The sequence below is a fragment of the Podarcis bocagei genome (assembly GCF_964188305.1).
Source record: "Podarcis bocagei genome assembly, chromosome: 10".
Classification (NCBI taxonomy): Eukaryota; Metazoa; Chordata; class Lepidosauria; order Squamata; family Lacertidae; genus Podarcis; species Podarcis bocagei.
The window spans coordinates 72,511,813-72,529,043 of NC_138135.1; the positions used below are offsets into that span (position 1 = coordinate 72,511,813).

The window sequence follows — 17,231 nt, forward strand, 5'->3', positions numbered from 1 at the left end:
TCCTCCAATGTAAAGATACAAATCCTTCCTACCTCAGACCAACCGATTCTTCAAAAATGGTGATTGCTGTCGAATCTTACTGTAGAATGTGCTGTTCACAAAGAGGAAACTGTCTCCTGATCTTTTGACAGTGGAAAAATTTATTGGCCTCTCTGAATGACCATCTAGAACAGAAGTTCCCTGTCTCCTAAGTTCTTCCTGCAATCTTTGGTTAAGGAACTTCTTCCTTCAAGTTTCCTTAGATACACTTTCCTATCGGAAGGGCAGAAACAGATTTCAATCTTAGATCCCTGGATTTATTGCCTATTCAATCATAAAAAGAAAATGTTAAAATTAAATTCTGACCTGAAAACTACGGAAGGGATTACATTGAATTGTTTTCTCATGAACCGGGGACAGGGATCAGAATACTTAGTTTATTATCTTGGAAAAATATTCCAGGGTTGGCTTTTCCCCCCCTTAGTTCAATATTTGTTTGGTTTGCTGACACCTCTCAGAGGCTTAAAAACTCTATTACTGAGTCATCTGAGGTTTATTAAGAACAATATAATGTTAGACACAATGAACAATGTGTAACACCAAAACATGTGATCAGGAGAACTTTATCACACATAGCTGGCACCAGAGGGAGGGCAAGTAGCCCCTCAAACAAGGAGCTTGCCCCTCACTCACCACCCATTTCTGAACTCTTCTCCTTAATATTTGCTGTTATTTTTCTCTCTCACCCACCTGGAAATACACTTTGCCTCTTCTGTTTTCCCCAGAAATTTTGTTCTTGTGCCGCCGCTGTTACCAGAACCTTTCCACAATGCCTGCATCCTGTATTTTTATTGTCATAAATCTATTACTGAATCAAAAAAATAGTGTCTGACATTTAGTACAATAGAGGTTTTGGAATTCTTGTTATATCTTAACAAGGAATCAACATGTCCCTTTTCCATTTGCAAAATTAATACACACATGCTAACTGGCCGTGTAATCCCATGCATATTTACTCAGAAGTAAGTCATCATGTTTTTACTGAGGGTTTTTACTGCAGAGTTAACATGCAGTAAAAACCCTCAGTAAGCAATTACCCTCAGTAATTGCAGTCCAAGGCGGAAGCCCAGAGACCTAGACATTGTAATGTCTGTGGAAGTTTCATATAAATATCTTATTTTTCCTTATCTTACCATATGATGATGTCAAAGGCTGTTATTGTTACTTATGTAATTATATTTTTTCACTGAGGCAAGCAAAGTACTGGAATAAAATGTGTTTTCAAGTGTGATGGCTATTTCCTGCTCACTGCCAACTACATTTTATCTCCAAGGCCTCAGTACTAAGTGATAATTAGATGCTTTTCTGCTGGCTAGCTCTCTTTCCTTATCCTTGATCCTTGATCACTGATTTTTTATTTTTTATTTTTACTGGAGAAAGTGTCAGCCCAATACATTTTTCAGTCAAAAGTGGAGTTCATAGAATCATAGAATCATAGAGTTGGAAGAGACCACAAGGGCCATCGAGTCCAACCCCCTGCCAAGCAGGAAACACCATCAGAGCACTCCTGACATATGGTTGTCAAGCCTCTGCTTAAAGACCTCCAAAGTAGGAGACTCCACCACACTCCTTGGCAGCAAATTCCACTGGCAAACAGCTCTTACTGTCAGGAAGTTCTTCCTAATGTTTAGGTGGAATCTTCTTTCTTGTAGTTTGGATCCATTGCTCCGTGTCCGCTTCTCTGGAGCAGCAGAAAAGAACCTTTCTCCCTCCTCTATGTGACATCCTTTTATATATTTGAACATGGCTATCATATCACCCCTTAACCTCCTCTTCTCCAGGCTAAACATGCCCAGCTCCCTTAGCCGTTCCTCATAAGGCATCATTTCCAGGCCTTTGACCATTTTGGTTGCCCTCCTCTGGACACGTTCCAGTTTGTCAGTGTCCTTCTTGAATTGTGGTGCCCAGAACTGGACACAGTACTCCAGGTGAGGTCTGACCAGAGCAGAATACAGTGGCACTATTACTTCCCTTGATCTAGATGCTATACTCCTATTGATGGTGTCCATCATGATTCTTGCTATACCCTGGGGCAGATCTACTATGAAACTATTGCAGCTTAAGCTTCAGGGTCCATAATGCTGGAGGGGCCCCAGAAGCAACTTTAGTTCACGTTGCTTTAAAATGTTGGGTCTAGGAGACCCAATTTGATTTGCATGAGTCAATTTGATATTTTTTGTTATTGTCTGTAGTTCAAGAACACCAACAGTAGCACAGATGTTGTAAAGGTGTGGTGATCTGTCGTGGAACAACTTCACTGTAGCGGTGTGGTTACCCAGGTCTCGTTGCTGGTTGCGACGAATTCCTGCCTTCATCCTTTACCCTGACCTCCATTGTGCTGCCTGAAGGATTGCCTCTGAATGGAGACAACAAGAAAGTGGGGGGCAGAGAATGAGAAAAAATCCGGCAGGTTAAAGGAAAGGAAAGTTTGGCTGAAATTTGCAGGAATGAGGGTGGAGGGCCAAAAGAGTCTTCCTATTTTTCATTTGTTAAACTTTGGAAGGTGTGCAGATTGAGTGGTGGAGAAAGCTGATGAAATGAAAGCTTATTTTTTAATTAATAAATAAAAATACAAAGGTGTCATCCAGAGAGGCATATTTGAATCACATTTTGTAATTCTTTCAAAGATAATGTCAGAACTGCAATTTGTTGTGTATTTTGTCAAACACACATTGTATCAATACGTATTGCTAAATACAAAACCTGGGGATTGAGTTCATTTGTGAAGAGAAGAGAGTCAAAACTAACGAGAGGATAAGTCAAGGAGAGGATAAGTTATTCTCTTTTTGCAACTGTATTACAATCTTCTTAGTTTTAACCTTAACATCATTTCTAGGCAATTACAATTCCCGAATCAGTTCACACAGTGCAGCACAGTTCCCTGAATCAGTAGTGCCACAGGATGTTGTAAAACCCAAATTTCATGGCATTTAGATAGAGTTGCTACTGAACTAAACCTATGTAAAGGAAATTGTACTTTTGCCTAGTTTTCTTAAAAGGGAAAACACAGTGATTCAGACTCAGATTCACTGTGTGTGTGTGTGTGTGTCCCAATACAGCTGGTCAGATGGCACACATTTTGGAAAATGGCACATTACAAGCTTTGGGTATCTTGTGATGGTGACTTATGTCCCTGGTATGTAGTGTTGCAATGCATGTTTTAAAACTTTTGTATTGCAAAACTATACATTCCTGACAAAAGGCCACGTTCTGCATTTCGTACTCAAACAGGAATTGATCATCATTTTAATGGTTCCTGTACCTTTGCCATGTACCTTTATGCAGCCACATATATTTTGCACAGTAGTTACTGCAAATCTGAATAAAAATCAAAGTGATACAGTACCTGTTTGTGCTTGCTTCGACTGGTCATACATGAGAATTGTCAAACCATTAACCTCTATTAAAACTGCTAGCTAAGGTCTGGTGCCAGTTTAAACTTTCCTGTAACAACGTTTATTTGTTAGCAGCGCTGGTTTATGTTGGGTAAGAAGGAAATAAAATAATTATTCACGTAGAAAACCATCTGGGGTGGTGTGGCTTTCCAGTTTATTGCATAGAATGCCACACACACACACACACACACACACACACACACACACACCCTCTCAGGGAACAAGTTAATTCCTTTGAGGCCAAGGTGGCTGACCTAGAGAAGTTGAGATGAGATTGGCTGGTGGATGTGATAGCTGCATCCCACTCTCGGGATGACAGCTCTCCTGTTCCCATGGCAACAGAGGGCCTCAGTCTAAGGAAGGAGGAAATGTTCCCTTTGATTGAGAATGAATTCAAGGAGGCATCCAAAAAAGGGTGTGATGTAGGTGACTTCAGTTACCCTCACATAGACTGGATTACATCTATGTTTTTTGAGTCTATGATTCTGTGGCCCAGTCGCAACAAACAAGTACAATATCTAGATACCCTAAACAGTTACCCTAGATACCCTAGATCAGTTTGTCATGGAGCTGACCAGAGGGGCAGTGACACTGAACTTAAGTGGTGCAAGATGTAAAAGTTCATTCACTGATTTGGAACGGTGACCACAGCGCTATCAAATTCAATATATATGTAAATAGACGATTGCCAAGAAAATCCAACCCCATCACATTTGACTTCAAAAGAGGAAACTTCCCAAAGATGAGGAAATTGGTTAAAAAGGAAGTTGAAAGGAAAAGTCAGGAAGGTCAAATCTCTCCAAAAGGCTTAAAAGTTGTTTAAAACCACAATATTAGAAGCTCTGCTAGAATGTATGTCACAGATCAGGAAGGGTAAAACCAGGGTCATGAGGATGCAAATGTGGTGAATGAGCAGAATCTAAACAGCTATTGGAGTCAATAAGGTTTCCTTTAGAAAGCGGAAGGTTTTCCACTGGAAGAATGAGGAACGGAGACAAATAGTGGTGGCATGAGTTGAAGTTCTTATTGACAAAATGAAAAATGATAACTTGCCATGTCTGGATGAGATTGACCTGGAAGATCTTAAAGAATTCCAATATGAAATTGCTGATCTTCTATCAGAAATATATAACTTGTGCCTAAGATCAGCCACCATACTTGAAAACAGGAAAGCAGCCAATATTACATCAATTTTAAAAAAGAAATTCAGAGGGGATCCTAGAAATTACATACTGGTCTAATTTGAATATCTTGGAAATAAATTTCACAAATGAAAGAGCAAATTCTCACACGCTTCCATGACTGGGGGAAACTGCGCTGGAATTGAAATTTTAAGAATTTTGTATTTTAAAATGGTAGCTAATAGTACTTGAGTGTTGAAAATGATATAAAATTCCTTCCAAGAGGATTAGCTCAATATTGAGATCTCAGCAATGAGAACCTAATTTTTTATATACTGAAGTTTTATACCACAAGTTGTGAAACAAATCACCCCAGGCATGTACAGTGGTGCCTCGCAAGACGAAAAGAATCCGTTCTGTGATTCTCTTCATCTAGCGGTTTTTTCGTCTTGCGAAGCAAGCCCATTGATGGATTAACGGATTAGCGCTATTAGCGCTATTAGCGGCGTTTAGCGGCTTATCGGATCAGCTGATTAGCGGCTTAGCGGCTTAGAAAAGGGGGGGAGGGGAAAAACCCTGCAGGAACTCGCAAGACATTTTCGTCTTGCGAAGCAAGCCCGTAGGAGATTCGTTTTGCGAAGCACCTCCAAAACGGAAAACTCTTTCGTCTAGCGAGTTTTCCGTCTTGCGGGGCATTCGTCTTGCGGGGCACCACTGTAATCATTTCTGAGTATTGCTAGATACAGTGAAAAGTTTCACTTTGTTTTCACGTTAGATAAAAGTGTTGCCTGATTCTTTTCATAATAATTATTCAAGTAAATTCATAATTGTCACTCTTACATTTCTTAGTTGTTTTATGATGGAAAAATCCCTGGAACCAGAATGGCTGAACTGAAGGCAAAGTACACTGTTTTGCATGATACTCTAGTAAGGTAGGCTTTGTAGACCTTTCTGTATGTAATGTGAGTACTTATTTCTAGTGATTAAATATTTGTGCTAATTATGTGTTTGTAACTCAGCAAGAAAAATAAAATAAAATATACTGAGAAAATTTGTTCAAATTAAAAGATGGGAGAAGGGAACAAAGAGTGTGTTTCTGTTCACTATATCTAGCATCATTCCAAAGTTAGGTCTTCTGGAAAAGCCGGGAAACACCGTGTTTGGTGGTTGTGCCCAGTTATGAAACTGTTCTGCATGAATGTCAAATTCTTACAGGAATGGTCCGTATATATTTATGTAAATATTTGAACAGCATTGAAGATTATTTTTTTCACCAAGCACTAGTTTTGTTGAATCATTGACCTCAAGGCTAAGTGTTTCAAGGTACTAAAAGACAGCCAGACAACAGTTTCCGGCTTTCAGATATTATTTCATTAAAATTTTAATATTGTAAGCATGGAAATAATACTCTATTGAATGCGTACACAGGAGAAAGAGTACAAAGCAAAGATTTATTTCAGCATTTGATTCCCAATTTTGGCCATGCAGTAAATAATAAGAAATCTGTTCCTCCTTTTTCCCTATTGGTTGTCTTTCCCTACTGTCAAAACTTACATTCTTAGATGAATAGAGCAATAATCTAATCTGACTTCTTTGCCTTTGTCACTTGGTGCTCCGAAGATATGAAAGAATATTTGTGATTTGCAAGAACTTTCCATTATAGTAGTTGAAGGTTTGTTTCCTAAATATGTGTTTTATCCCAACATCGCTGTTTTGCTTCAGCTTACAGGAAGCAGAGATTCAGCTTCTACAGGATGCCAAACGTTTCACGGTCGAAATAGAACAGCAAGAGCAGATACTAGAAACCACTGATCAGTTTCCAGAGGGATATTCTTCAGAGGTCACCAAACTGAGACAGCAGTACCTGAGATATGTCAATGAATACAATGCGATTCAGGAAAGGGAGTATGAAATTCAGTACAAGTTGAACAGGTAGATAATATTGGAGTGGCTATCTGCAATACGAACTATGTACCAAGGAGTAATGAGAGAGCCAGTGTGGTGTAGTGGTTAAGAGCGGTAGATTTGTAATCTGGGGAACTGGGTTCACGTCCCCGCTCCTCCACATGCAGCTGCTGGGTGACCTTGGGCCAGTCACACTTCTGTAAAGTCTCTCAGCCCCACTCATCTCACAGAGTGTTTGTTGTGGGGGAGGAAGGGAAAGGAGAATGTTGGCCGCTTTGAGACTCCTTCGGGTAGTGATAAAGCGGGATATCAAATCCATCCAAATCCAATGACTGTCACTTATCCAGTTGATTGACGAACGGGGAACCCTTGGTTTACGTAGGCTAGGGCAGGGAGAGTGGAGCTGCATGGAGCCACCGGACTTTAACTGCCTGGTGAGGACATGAAAAGTGGATGCATCAGATAAGGCAGTCAGCTGAAGTTAGGGCTAAACTACATGTTACACTTAGTATGGAGCATGCAGATATGTCTCATGTTTTCCTTAAATTAATTACAGGTGTGGAGGGCAATTGTTACTGGGATAAATTCCATACCCGCCCCCTGCATGGCTGTGAGGTTTAGGAAAAATGTTTGCATGGGGGCTACTGGGAACTTTTTTCTAAGCCTTGTAGCCACGAAGGAAGCGGGTCTTTTTGTGGGAGTGTGACTTGGGTGGAAGGGATGTAATTCCCTTCTCTATGCACCAGTGTCCAAATAACATTTGCCCCCCACATTTGCAGCTAATTAAAGAGGTGGGGGAGACATGCCCATTAAGTGTAATGTATAATTTTGCTCTGCGACATCTGATGGGAGTTGGAGTCTAGCAACTGATTGAAGAGCCCGGGTTCCCCATCCCAGAGACAAAATGTTGGAAACTAGTTGTTGCAGATATGAATCTTACGAGTGAGTAAATCCAAAATTGTGACACTTCAGTATTATTAAATTATTTTAACAAAACCAATACTTAGCCTTTCATTTTGGCCCCTTTTGTTTTCCTTAGCTGTATATTGAAGAATTTCAAGGGTACGTGCTTGCAAATAATTGATATTTAAATCACCTTATTGACATTATGAGTTGAATGATCTTTTATGCTGTTTTCCTTTAGTTTACGAGAAGACAAGAATCTCATCGAAAGGGAGTATAAAAGAATGCCAAAAGCTACTGTAAGTAAGATGTTCATGTTACCTGTGACGCCTAGCGTTGTGCCATTTGGCTGGATAAAAACAACAAAGCATAATGTAGCACCTTAAAGATGACCACCAACATTTGCTGTGTAAATTAGGCTATATATTGTTCAGTCCTTTTGGTTTGAGCCATCTTGTGAGTAGTTAAGGGAGAAAAGTATTTTAAGTTCATACATCATGTAAAATATGGCACTTTATCCTATCTCCATTTCCATATTTGTCTGGGATAGTTTTGATAGATATGCTTACCACTTTCCTCGACATTTCTTATTGTTTCGAGATGTAAAATTCTGAACCATGTATAGCATTAGATGTGTACCAAGGTTAACCAGGGTTTGAAACCATGGTGTATGGACTTTCTTTGCACTTTGTAGATTACAGGGAGCTGTAGGCATGCTGAGCCAAGCCACACAAGCTTGTTGACTTCTGGAGAGGCGCTTATACCACTTTGTACATCCCCTGGTCCTTTTTGCTGCCATGTCACACTGAACTAAGCCAAGATATGGCTTAGTATGTCATTATTGGGAAACATATACCGTATTTTTCGCCCCATAAGACGCACCGGCCCATAAGACGCACCTAGATTTTTGGGGGGGAAATAAAGGGGAAAAAATTTATTTCCCCCCCAGGTGCGCTGCGCTACACCAGGAGCTTGGGGCGTGCGGAGCTCAGCGCGCCCCAAGCTTCTGCGTGCCGGCAAGGTCTCCGCTAGCGTGGGAGAGCCGGGCGCCTCTCCCAGGGCTAGCGGACCCCTGCGCTAATCCAGAAGCTTGGGGCAAGCTTCTGCGTGCGCGCAAGCAGTCCGCTAGCCTTGGGAGAGCCGCGGGGCTCTCCCAGGGCTAGCGGATCGCTGCGCTACACCAGGAGCTTGGGGCGTGCTGAGCTCAGCGCGCCCCAAGCTTCTAGGTGCGCGCAAGCAGTCCGCTGCCGCCCCAAGCCTCGCGCACCCGGCAGGAGGTCCCACCGGGTGCGCGAGGCTTGCAGACACTCGCCCGAAGCAGGGGGAGCCCTCCCGAGGGCTCCCCGTGCTTCGGGCAACAGGCTGCCGCCCCAAGCCTTGCGCACCCGGTGGGACCTCCTGCCAGGTGCGCGAGGCTTGCAGACACTCGCCCGAAGCAGGGGGAGCCCTCCCGAGGGCTCCCCGTGCTTCGGGCGACAGGCTGCCGCCCCAAGCCTCGCGCACCCGGTGGGACCTCCTGCTGGGTGCGTGAGGCTTGCAGACACTCGCCCGAAGCAGGGGGAGCCCTCCCGAGGGCTCCCCGTGCTTCGGGCGACAGGCTGCCGCCCCAAGCCTCGCGCACCCGGTGGGACCTCCTGCCGGGCGCGCGAGGCTTGCAGGCATTCGCCCCATAAGACGCACCCCGATTTCCCCTTCATTTTTGGAGGGGAAAAAGTGCATCTTATGGGGCGAAAAATACAGTAAATGTGGAGCTGCCCTGTGGTAACTTGCATTGCTTCTATTGATTTGCATTTGGCTTTTTCAGTGAGGAAACAAGGTACGCCAGGGCAAATAATTTTGAAAGTGAAAGAAAACGACTAAGCTAAGCCTCAAGAAGAGCAAAAGCATTTATATGATCTTCCAAATAATCCAGCCAAATACCACCAAAGTTATAGTTTGTGATGAGTTTCATTTCAAATGTTTTGTCCCCTTCCCCCAAAAAACACGGTAGCACTTAACAGTAGCAGCAGTGACTGACTTCTTTGCTACTGCCGGTGCCTTAGCCTTCAGGAGACCTGCTCCATATGCCCCTAATCCCACAAAATATCCCTAGAAACCCAGAGGTGGAGATCTCCTAATCCCATCCAATTTAAGGCGGTTGCTGATGAACTGAATGGGTTGGGTTACGAGCGACAGGATGGAGGCAGGAGAGGAAAGAACTCTGGGAGGAAGATGCAGTCCCCTCCCTTTTTATTCCTGACCCTAATGAGGGACTGCCACAAAACAAATCCACAACACAACTGAGAGATTTTGTAATAAGGAAGCTAAGTGGGCAGTAATATTGCAGGTCGAATAACATGCATGCCCCTAAAATACTATTTTAACATACATTCTAGAATAGCCATGTTTTAATGTTTTGCTAATTCGTGCATTCCACTTTCCAAACATGAAGTGACTAATTTTCTCTCTTTTCAAAGGATGCCGATAAGAGGATGAAGGCTCTGAGGGAAAGCTGTGAAGAGCTTCGTAAAGAAACTACACACAGGCGGCAAGAAATCAGAGCACTGAAAGATGATATTTCTTTAAGACACAAGCGCCTTACTAAGGATCAGAAAGAACTTGAGGAACTATTTCGGAAGCAAGAAGAAATAAAAGTATTTCGAGAATAAATTCATTAGTCTGTGTAGCTGTGCACCACTGTGTGCTCCCAGTTGATACAACTTGAATATTAGTTCTGTACTTTTCCATAAAACCTCAGTCTGTGTAGACTAATGTTTGTATTTTTATCACTAGGATGACCTTGTCCGTCTTCAAGCCATTCCTCTTCAGCTCGGAAAGGATATGGACAAAATAAACCGCAGAATGCAGTATGGGTTTCTTTCCTTAATGTTTTTTGTTTGCCCAGTATTATGTATATTTATTGACTTTCTACCCTTCCTCCCAAAGGAGCCCATATTGCTAGGCTAGCAGCCCAGTGGACAGTCCTATTAAGCCCGCCTCTGTTTGCTTGAATTTAAGTCACCTGGCACTTAACCGTTGATCCTAAATATTTGTGTTGGTCTATTTGCTGGTGTAACAAGCATGACATCATGGTTTGTGATGCTGTGGTTACACAGCGGTAGGTTCTTCCCATCTTTCACATTGGTTTGTTGAACTGGGTCCTCTTCTTCTGGCTTCCACAACATTCATAATCCAATCCTGACAAAATCATAGGCAATGGGGAAGATGTGATCCTTCAGCTGTTGTTGGACCTTAACTCCCATTAGTCCCTGCCAGCATGGCCAGTGGTTTGGTATGATGGGTATTATAACCCAACCATCTCTAGATGGCCACAGGTTCCTCATACCTGCCCTAGACTGAAGCTCTTGTTTTAGTGATAGCAGAGATGTTCATCTCCATCAAACTGATAATGTAATATATTACATGGGTGTTCACTATAAGCACCTGTATAGCGATGCTGTGCTGCCTTACTGCCTCCTGCTGCTATGGAAAATGTTTCTTTTTTCTTTTTGCTTTTTCTGAAGGCATGGCTTGTTTCATCTGGTGCTGTTATTACGTTGTGACTCTGCAATTAGATGGTGAACAGCTTTAAATCATACTTTTAAAAGCTACAGAAATAACATAGAAATTCTGATATTTCAGGAACATGATTATTTGAGATTGCATTTTATTTTCCTGCTACTTTATAGTTCTTTGGCCCTTGTTGCCATTAGCTTATCAAGCCTCAAAGCCCTTAAAGGCTAGTATTTGGTGGGTCTCCATCAGAGCTTTTGAGATGGACAAAAGGTCCTCAGGGTCTTGTAAAGCTAAACTGATGCACAGCCATCTAAACATACGCTGTCAACTACAACATCAAAGGCAGATGGCGCAAACTTGTTTTTTCCTGCTCTGGAGGGCAGGACTTGAACGCATGGCTGCAAGTTTCAAGAAAGGAGATTCCAACTAAACTCATGGAACTTTGAAGTGTCAGGCATAGCCCTAATGGCTTTAGCCCGAACGTAGCAGAGTTTTCCTGCACAGCGAAGAAGCTAGTTGAGGTGGAAATGACTAGTCAGCTAGACTCACAATAACTAATTACAGGATTTATTAAAAGGGGGAAAAAACCCAGCAGAGTTTCTACATACAAAGCAAAGCAAATAAATCCTTTCTTTCTCTCTCTCTCTTAACCATACACAGCACTTCTACGCCTTCAACACACCTAACACACCAAACTGTGCTAGCATTCCTAGATAACAGAGTTGAGTGCTGGTCGTTAACCAATCAGTGTAAATAGTTTCTAGGTCAAGCAGACCTTGGCTTTCTGCCAAGAGTAAATTGACACTGCCTTGAGTTAATTGTGTGAAGCCAGAATCTGTAAGTTTTCATGAGAATCAATTAACAGAAACTGAACAGGAAGTTATCAGGAATAACTTTCTGGCAGTAAGAGCTGTTTGACAGCGCAGCAGTCTCCCTCGCGAGACTGTGGACTCTCCTTCCTTGGAGATTTTTAAGCAGAGGTTGGATGGTCATCTGTCATGGATGCTTTAGCTAAGATTCTTACATTGCAGGGATTGAACTAAATGACCCTTGGAATGTATAATTTTTTAAATCAGTTTTAATTTTTTTAATCAGTTTCTAAAAGAGAAGGAGCTGAGTTCTTATTGAAAAGGGGTTTTTTATAATAATAAAAAATCCTTTCCACCTGCCATATTAGGTACACCTTTTCATAGTAAAAAAGTAACTGGATTAAAAGTGTAAGGGTTTTATCAACACCTGGGTAGAAAATGTAAGGCCCTCAAGACTTTGCTCCTGATTTTATCAGAGCACAGATGAGTAACAACATGGAGCTGTTCAGACTTCCAAGGGACGCTTGTGAGGGGGACATGAGCACCTTTGGGGCAGGCACAAGGAGTGCGGTGGTTTGGCATAGTCTGTGGGTTCCTAGTGTTTGTTTTAAAAATAGTTACATCTCTAGCCCTTGTGAAAACTAATATATCATGTCAAATGTGGAGGCACTATTCTGTTAATTTGTTTTGTAAGAAACTAGCCTGTGGGTTAAACCACAGTGCCTACGGCTTGCCGATCAGAAGGTCGGCAGTTCGAATCCCCGCGACAGGCTGAGCTCCCGTTGCTCGGCCCCAGCTCCTGCCAACCTAGCAGTTCGAAAGCACGTCAAAGTGCAAGTTGATAAATAGGTACCGCTCCGGCGGGAAGGTAAACGGCGTTTCTGTGTGCTGCTCTGGTTCACCAGAAGCGGCTTAGTCATGGTGGCTCCCTTGGCCAATAAAGTGAGATGAGCACCGCAACCCCAGAGTCGGCCACGACTGGACCTAATGGTCAGGGGTCCCTTTACCTAGCCTGCTCCCACCTTTCAGCGTTTTTAGCCAATGAATGATATCACAACATTGATTGACATTTATGAAAACAAATCTAACCACTCAGATAATGAGAAGTCTAGAGTGACACACCCATTTTCTACAGATTGAACTAGGCTCCTTTTAAAGCTTTCCCTAGCGAAGTGCTCATCGCCCCATAGAAAACAATTCAGGCATCCGTGATTTTAGTGTAGTTATGATTAGGCAAAAGTTACAAAAAAACAACACAAAAGGTTGCAGCAGAAATGGGACTTTTTGGATCTTTCTAACTCAGATATTATTGCGTAGCTCCCAAAGTTATAACTGAGCTTGTAAAAATTAAAGAAGTTGCCCTGCCAGTGCAGTTATTGCAGGGTCTGTGGATGAGAGAGCATGGATTACACTGGCTCTATACACAGGGTTATTTCCATTTTCAAGAGTGGGAGTTAAGAGTAATGTAATGCCAACCCTGAAATGTACTCTAGTGTTTATCCTGGGACTTCTTCTTTTTTTAGTGAATGAATGTGGAGGGGGTAGCTGTTATTATTATTATTATTATTATTATTATTATTATTATTATTATTATTATTAATTACTTAGACCCCGCCCATCTGGCTGGGTTTCCCCAGCCACTCTGGGCAGCTTCCAACAGGAGATTAAAAATACATTAAAACATCAGTTATTAAAAAACTTCTCTAAACAGGGCTGTTAAGTTAATCGTAGTAGCAGTGCAATTAATTAAAGGCTTAAGGGGTCCAGAAAAAACATTGAAGGTTTCAGCTGAGGGTGGAAAGACACAATATGGATGCCAGGTCTTTCTGTAGATGAACACCAGGTCTGTCCAGTGAAAAACAGCACAGGGATGTTCCTAGAACTAGATTCTCAGAGACAGGTCTACCCAAGTCTCATTACTGTTCTGTCACCAGATCTACTAGAAATTTTAGACCAGCTCTCTGTTAGTTATATATGTTTATTTATTTGGAATATTTACTACTCCCTGCCCCCTGTCACATGAAAGCAGGCAGTGCATTATGGACCTTTTATTGCTTCAACATGGTCTCATGGTTTTGGAAAAGGAATTTGGGTCTAAGTCTTACGTTAATTTTTATTGTGTTTTTACTGGAGTACAACAGGTATAATGACAGGATGTGAGCAGAGACCTGTTTTGTTACTAATATAAACACCTGCAATTGTCTACAGAGAAACGGAGAAAAAGAGAAAGGCAATGCAGGAAGAAGCACGAGAGATATTTGAGTCCTTAAGAAAAATAGAGGCTAAAAATGACGAGGCACTAGAAGAAAAGGATGATGTGATGAAAGAGGTGGATGGGAAAAAGGCTTTGCTGGAAAGCAAGGAGCGAGAATTTATCTCTCTTACTAAAATGCATGAAATGAACAAAGAGAATGAAGGAAGTGCCATAGCAGAAAGGTAAGTTTTGCATTCACAGGAGGAACTTGTCTTTCACCACCTGTTTTGCTATCTAAATTCCACTGGGTTGCTAGGTTGTGTTTCCAAGATGCGTATATAGGAGAAGACTCCTGTTCAGATATTCCAGTACTAAACTGTACATTGTTTTAAATATCTTATCCCGCACCTTTGAATTGGACCTGGAAATAAAAAGGGAGTGAATGCTCTTTTTCCAGCTTATTGCTGTAACAAGCAGCTACAGGGAGCCCTGTGGATCTTCAGAAACTTCTCAATGACCCATAAATCAGCAGATCAGCTTATTTGTCAGATGATAATATGGTCAAGCAAACTGGTAGATACGGTGAGATGAGCCTACCAATTTTCTAAATTATTTCGTGCATCTGGTGAAGTGACCTCAAGCCCAGTGATTTTCAAACTTACTACCTTCAGGAAACAGTTTCCCATTGCAGATCTACTATAGAATCCCTCTGTGTTGCAGAGGATCTCAAGACTGTTTCTAGGCCACAAGCTCTCAGTAAATAGGTCTGTGGGGGCTTAGCTGACATTCTTGGAAAACTGGTAATATGCTCTACAATGCACCACATTGCAAAGAAAAAGTGGCAATGATGGGCAAGTTGCCTTTCAGGTAGCCTGTCTTCCATGGATAATCTTCGCATTGAGAAACTCCTTCAGAATCCCAAGGGATCACATGGCATGGTTGGAAAGCAATCTCCATAAGGCTGGAAAGCATTAATCTCCATAAAGCTTTTGGTTTTGTTGCAACAGACTGACATAGCTTCTTTTGTGGAACAAAAAATGCTGTAACGCTGGTAAAGTTGAATCAGTGTCCTTGAAAGTGATTGCTGGTTTCATATTTTGACTGCTGCCCAACAATAGTTTTTATTCCCACTGTTCCTAACTGTATTTTTGTTTATTCCTATCAATGTTACATCAAGATGCGCTCAGGGCAGCTCACAAAAATAACAAAACAAATCACAGCAATTTAAATAACAGGAATTCAGTGGTTTTGTTTATACCCATTCCTTGCCCAGTTTTACTTTTACTTTCTTTTGTACATTTTGTTTCCTTTCTGTACACTTCTGTAGGGCTATCTTAGAAATGGGTTCTCGTAACTGTATTGTGACAAAGCAAAAACTGCAAGACACTTTGAGTCGGATGCAAAGAGAGAGAGAGAAAGATTTCAGAAATTTTAAAAAGATGGAGATGCAGTTGAAGATAGCTCAGGAGGGCTTGGAGCAAATCAGATCCTATCATGAGAGAATCCAATTAGAGGTTTGTATGAATAAGTTTGATTAGAGATATTTTTCCTGGTTAAAATTAGCTTGAAAATGTGTCCACAATGCCGTTTTCTCTTTCAGACTGTGCCTGTAATTAATTCGGTTACCTGTTTTAAACATTGGCAAAGAGACATAACTATATTTATTTGGCAGGGAAAGAGACCAAGAATAAACTTTAAGAATTTAACAGAAGCTAAAGAAAGAGGAGGTTTTCACCTTACCTAATTTCAAACTGTATTATGAAACAGCATGTTTAACTTGCTTAAAAGAGTGGATAACATTAAGAAATACTAGATTATTAGACTTGGAACAATTTGACAGAAAATATGAATGGCATTCATATCTGTGGTATGACAAAGTCAATAAAAATAAAGATTTTCTTAATCATTATATAAGTAGGGGTCTGATGGAGGTGTGAAGAGAACTAAAAGCCTTCTGGAACACAAGATTCCCTTATGGTTATCACCAATGGAGGCCTGTGCACATAAATCAACAAATATGCAACCCAAATAGGCTTTATATAGAGATTTATTGAGCTTTCAGGATGTAAGCTTTAAAAATTCAACAAAATACAAAACTTAGTGGGTAATTGGTTCCAGTATCATCAATTAAACAAAATATATTAAAAAAGGTTTAAATAATAGATTTGCTAAAATTGTTGGACGTAATATAGATATGGCTACCTGGGAAAAGCTTTGGAAAACAGGAATGAAATTTACAGCATGTTATGGCCTAAAAGAAAAGTATTACAAGATGACGTATAGATCTAATCCCAAAGAAGCTAGCTCAAATGTACAAAAATGTATTAAACAAATGTTGGAAATGTAAAGTTTGTTAGAGGTCATTCTATCATACGTGGTGAACCTGCAGGAAGGCAAAAGGCCTTTTGGGACATGATATATAATGAAATTAATAAAAAATTTAAAGTGACTTTTCCCAAGAGACCACAGTCCTCCCTGCTGGGGAAACTAGACAGTGAAATCCCAAAGAAAGCCTTAACGGTATTTGTACGTGACTACAGCTGCAAGCACTGATAAAAGATACAAATTTAGAACCTTTTAAAGAGCTCTGGAAACCATTTCTAGTCTAAATAAAAAGTTATTTCCCATATGTGAAGATCCCAGCGGGGTTTGCAGTGTAAGAAAACAGCAAAATATACTAAGAAACATGTTAGAGAGGATGAAATCAGATAAGACAGAACCTTAAAACGCAGTTGTATGTAATTTGAGTTATAAACAAGAAGTCACAAGTTTTGTTGAATTGGAATATAATTGTTGAGTCACAAATGTAACTCTATATAGAAAAATATATATATTACAAAAAAGAGAAAATGTTTCTACACACAGGATTGTGTGTGCATAGTGTTGTGGCAGCGTTGGAATACTACAATCATTCACACATCCAGCTTTTGCCAGGTGACATGGAATTCCAGCACAAAGGCAGCCACAACAACCAAGGGCTTGCTATTCTAAAGAATAACAAACAGCAACAGGAGACCAAAAAAGCAAAAATATTTGTATCAGCAAGCCATGGCAAAAAAGCAAAAAAATATATATCAGCAAGCTATGGCAGTAAAAACTTAAACTCGGCTAACTTAGAATCTGGCTGTGTTTGCCTTTGAAGGTCACTGAATGCTGTATTTTGTGGAAGGATATGTTCCTTTTCGAGAGAACTAAAACATCCCGTGATAAATCTGTAGATTCTGCTTTTCACAGTTTCAGACTGTGTCACACACTCCACCCCGCCTAGATTGTACTGTAGTTTGATGCTGCAACCGTGCAAATTCCTAAAGGCTGATACACACCAGATTGGAAGGAAGCACGAGCCTCCCTTGATACCCTGGGAGTCAAC

At 41.1% G+C, this 17,231-nt stretch overlaps 1 protein-coding gene across 1 annotated transcript in view; it reads left to right on the forward strand.

Moving 5' to 3' along the window:
- CCDC146 (coiled-coil domain containing 146) overlaps positions 1 to 17,231 on the forward strand; it is a 76,375-nt gene that overhangs the window by 33,524 nt on the left and 25,620 nt on the right. The window contains exons 4-10 of the mRNA XM_081211511.1: positions 5,405 to 5,487; positions 6,278 to 6,487; positions 7,605 to 7,662; positions 9,820 to 9,996; positions 10,136 to 10,209; positions 13,876 to 14,103; positions 15,189 to 15,375. Of these exons, the coding sequence (XP_081067637.1) occupies positions 5,405 to 5,487; positions 6,278 to 6,487; positions 7,605 to 7,662; positions 9,820 to 9,996; positions 10,136 to 10,209; positions 13,876 to 14,103; positions 15,189 to 15,375 (1,017 nt within the window). The remainder of the gene's footprint in view (positions 1 to 5,404; positions 5,488 to 6,277; positions 6,488 to 7,604; positions 7,663 to 9,819; positions 9,997 to 10,135; positions 10,210 to 13,875; positions 14,104 to 15,188; positions 15,376 to 17,231) is intronic.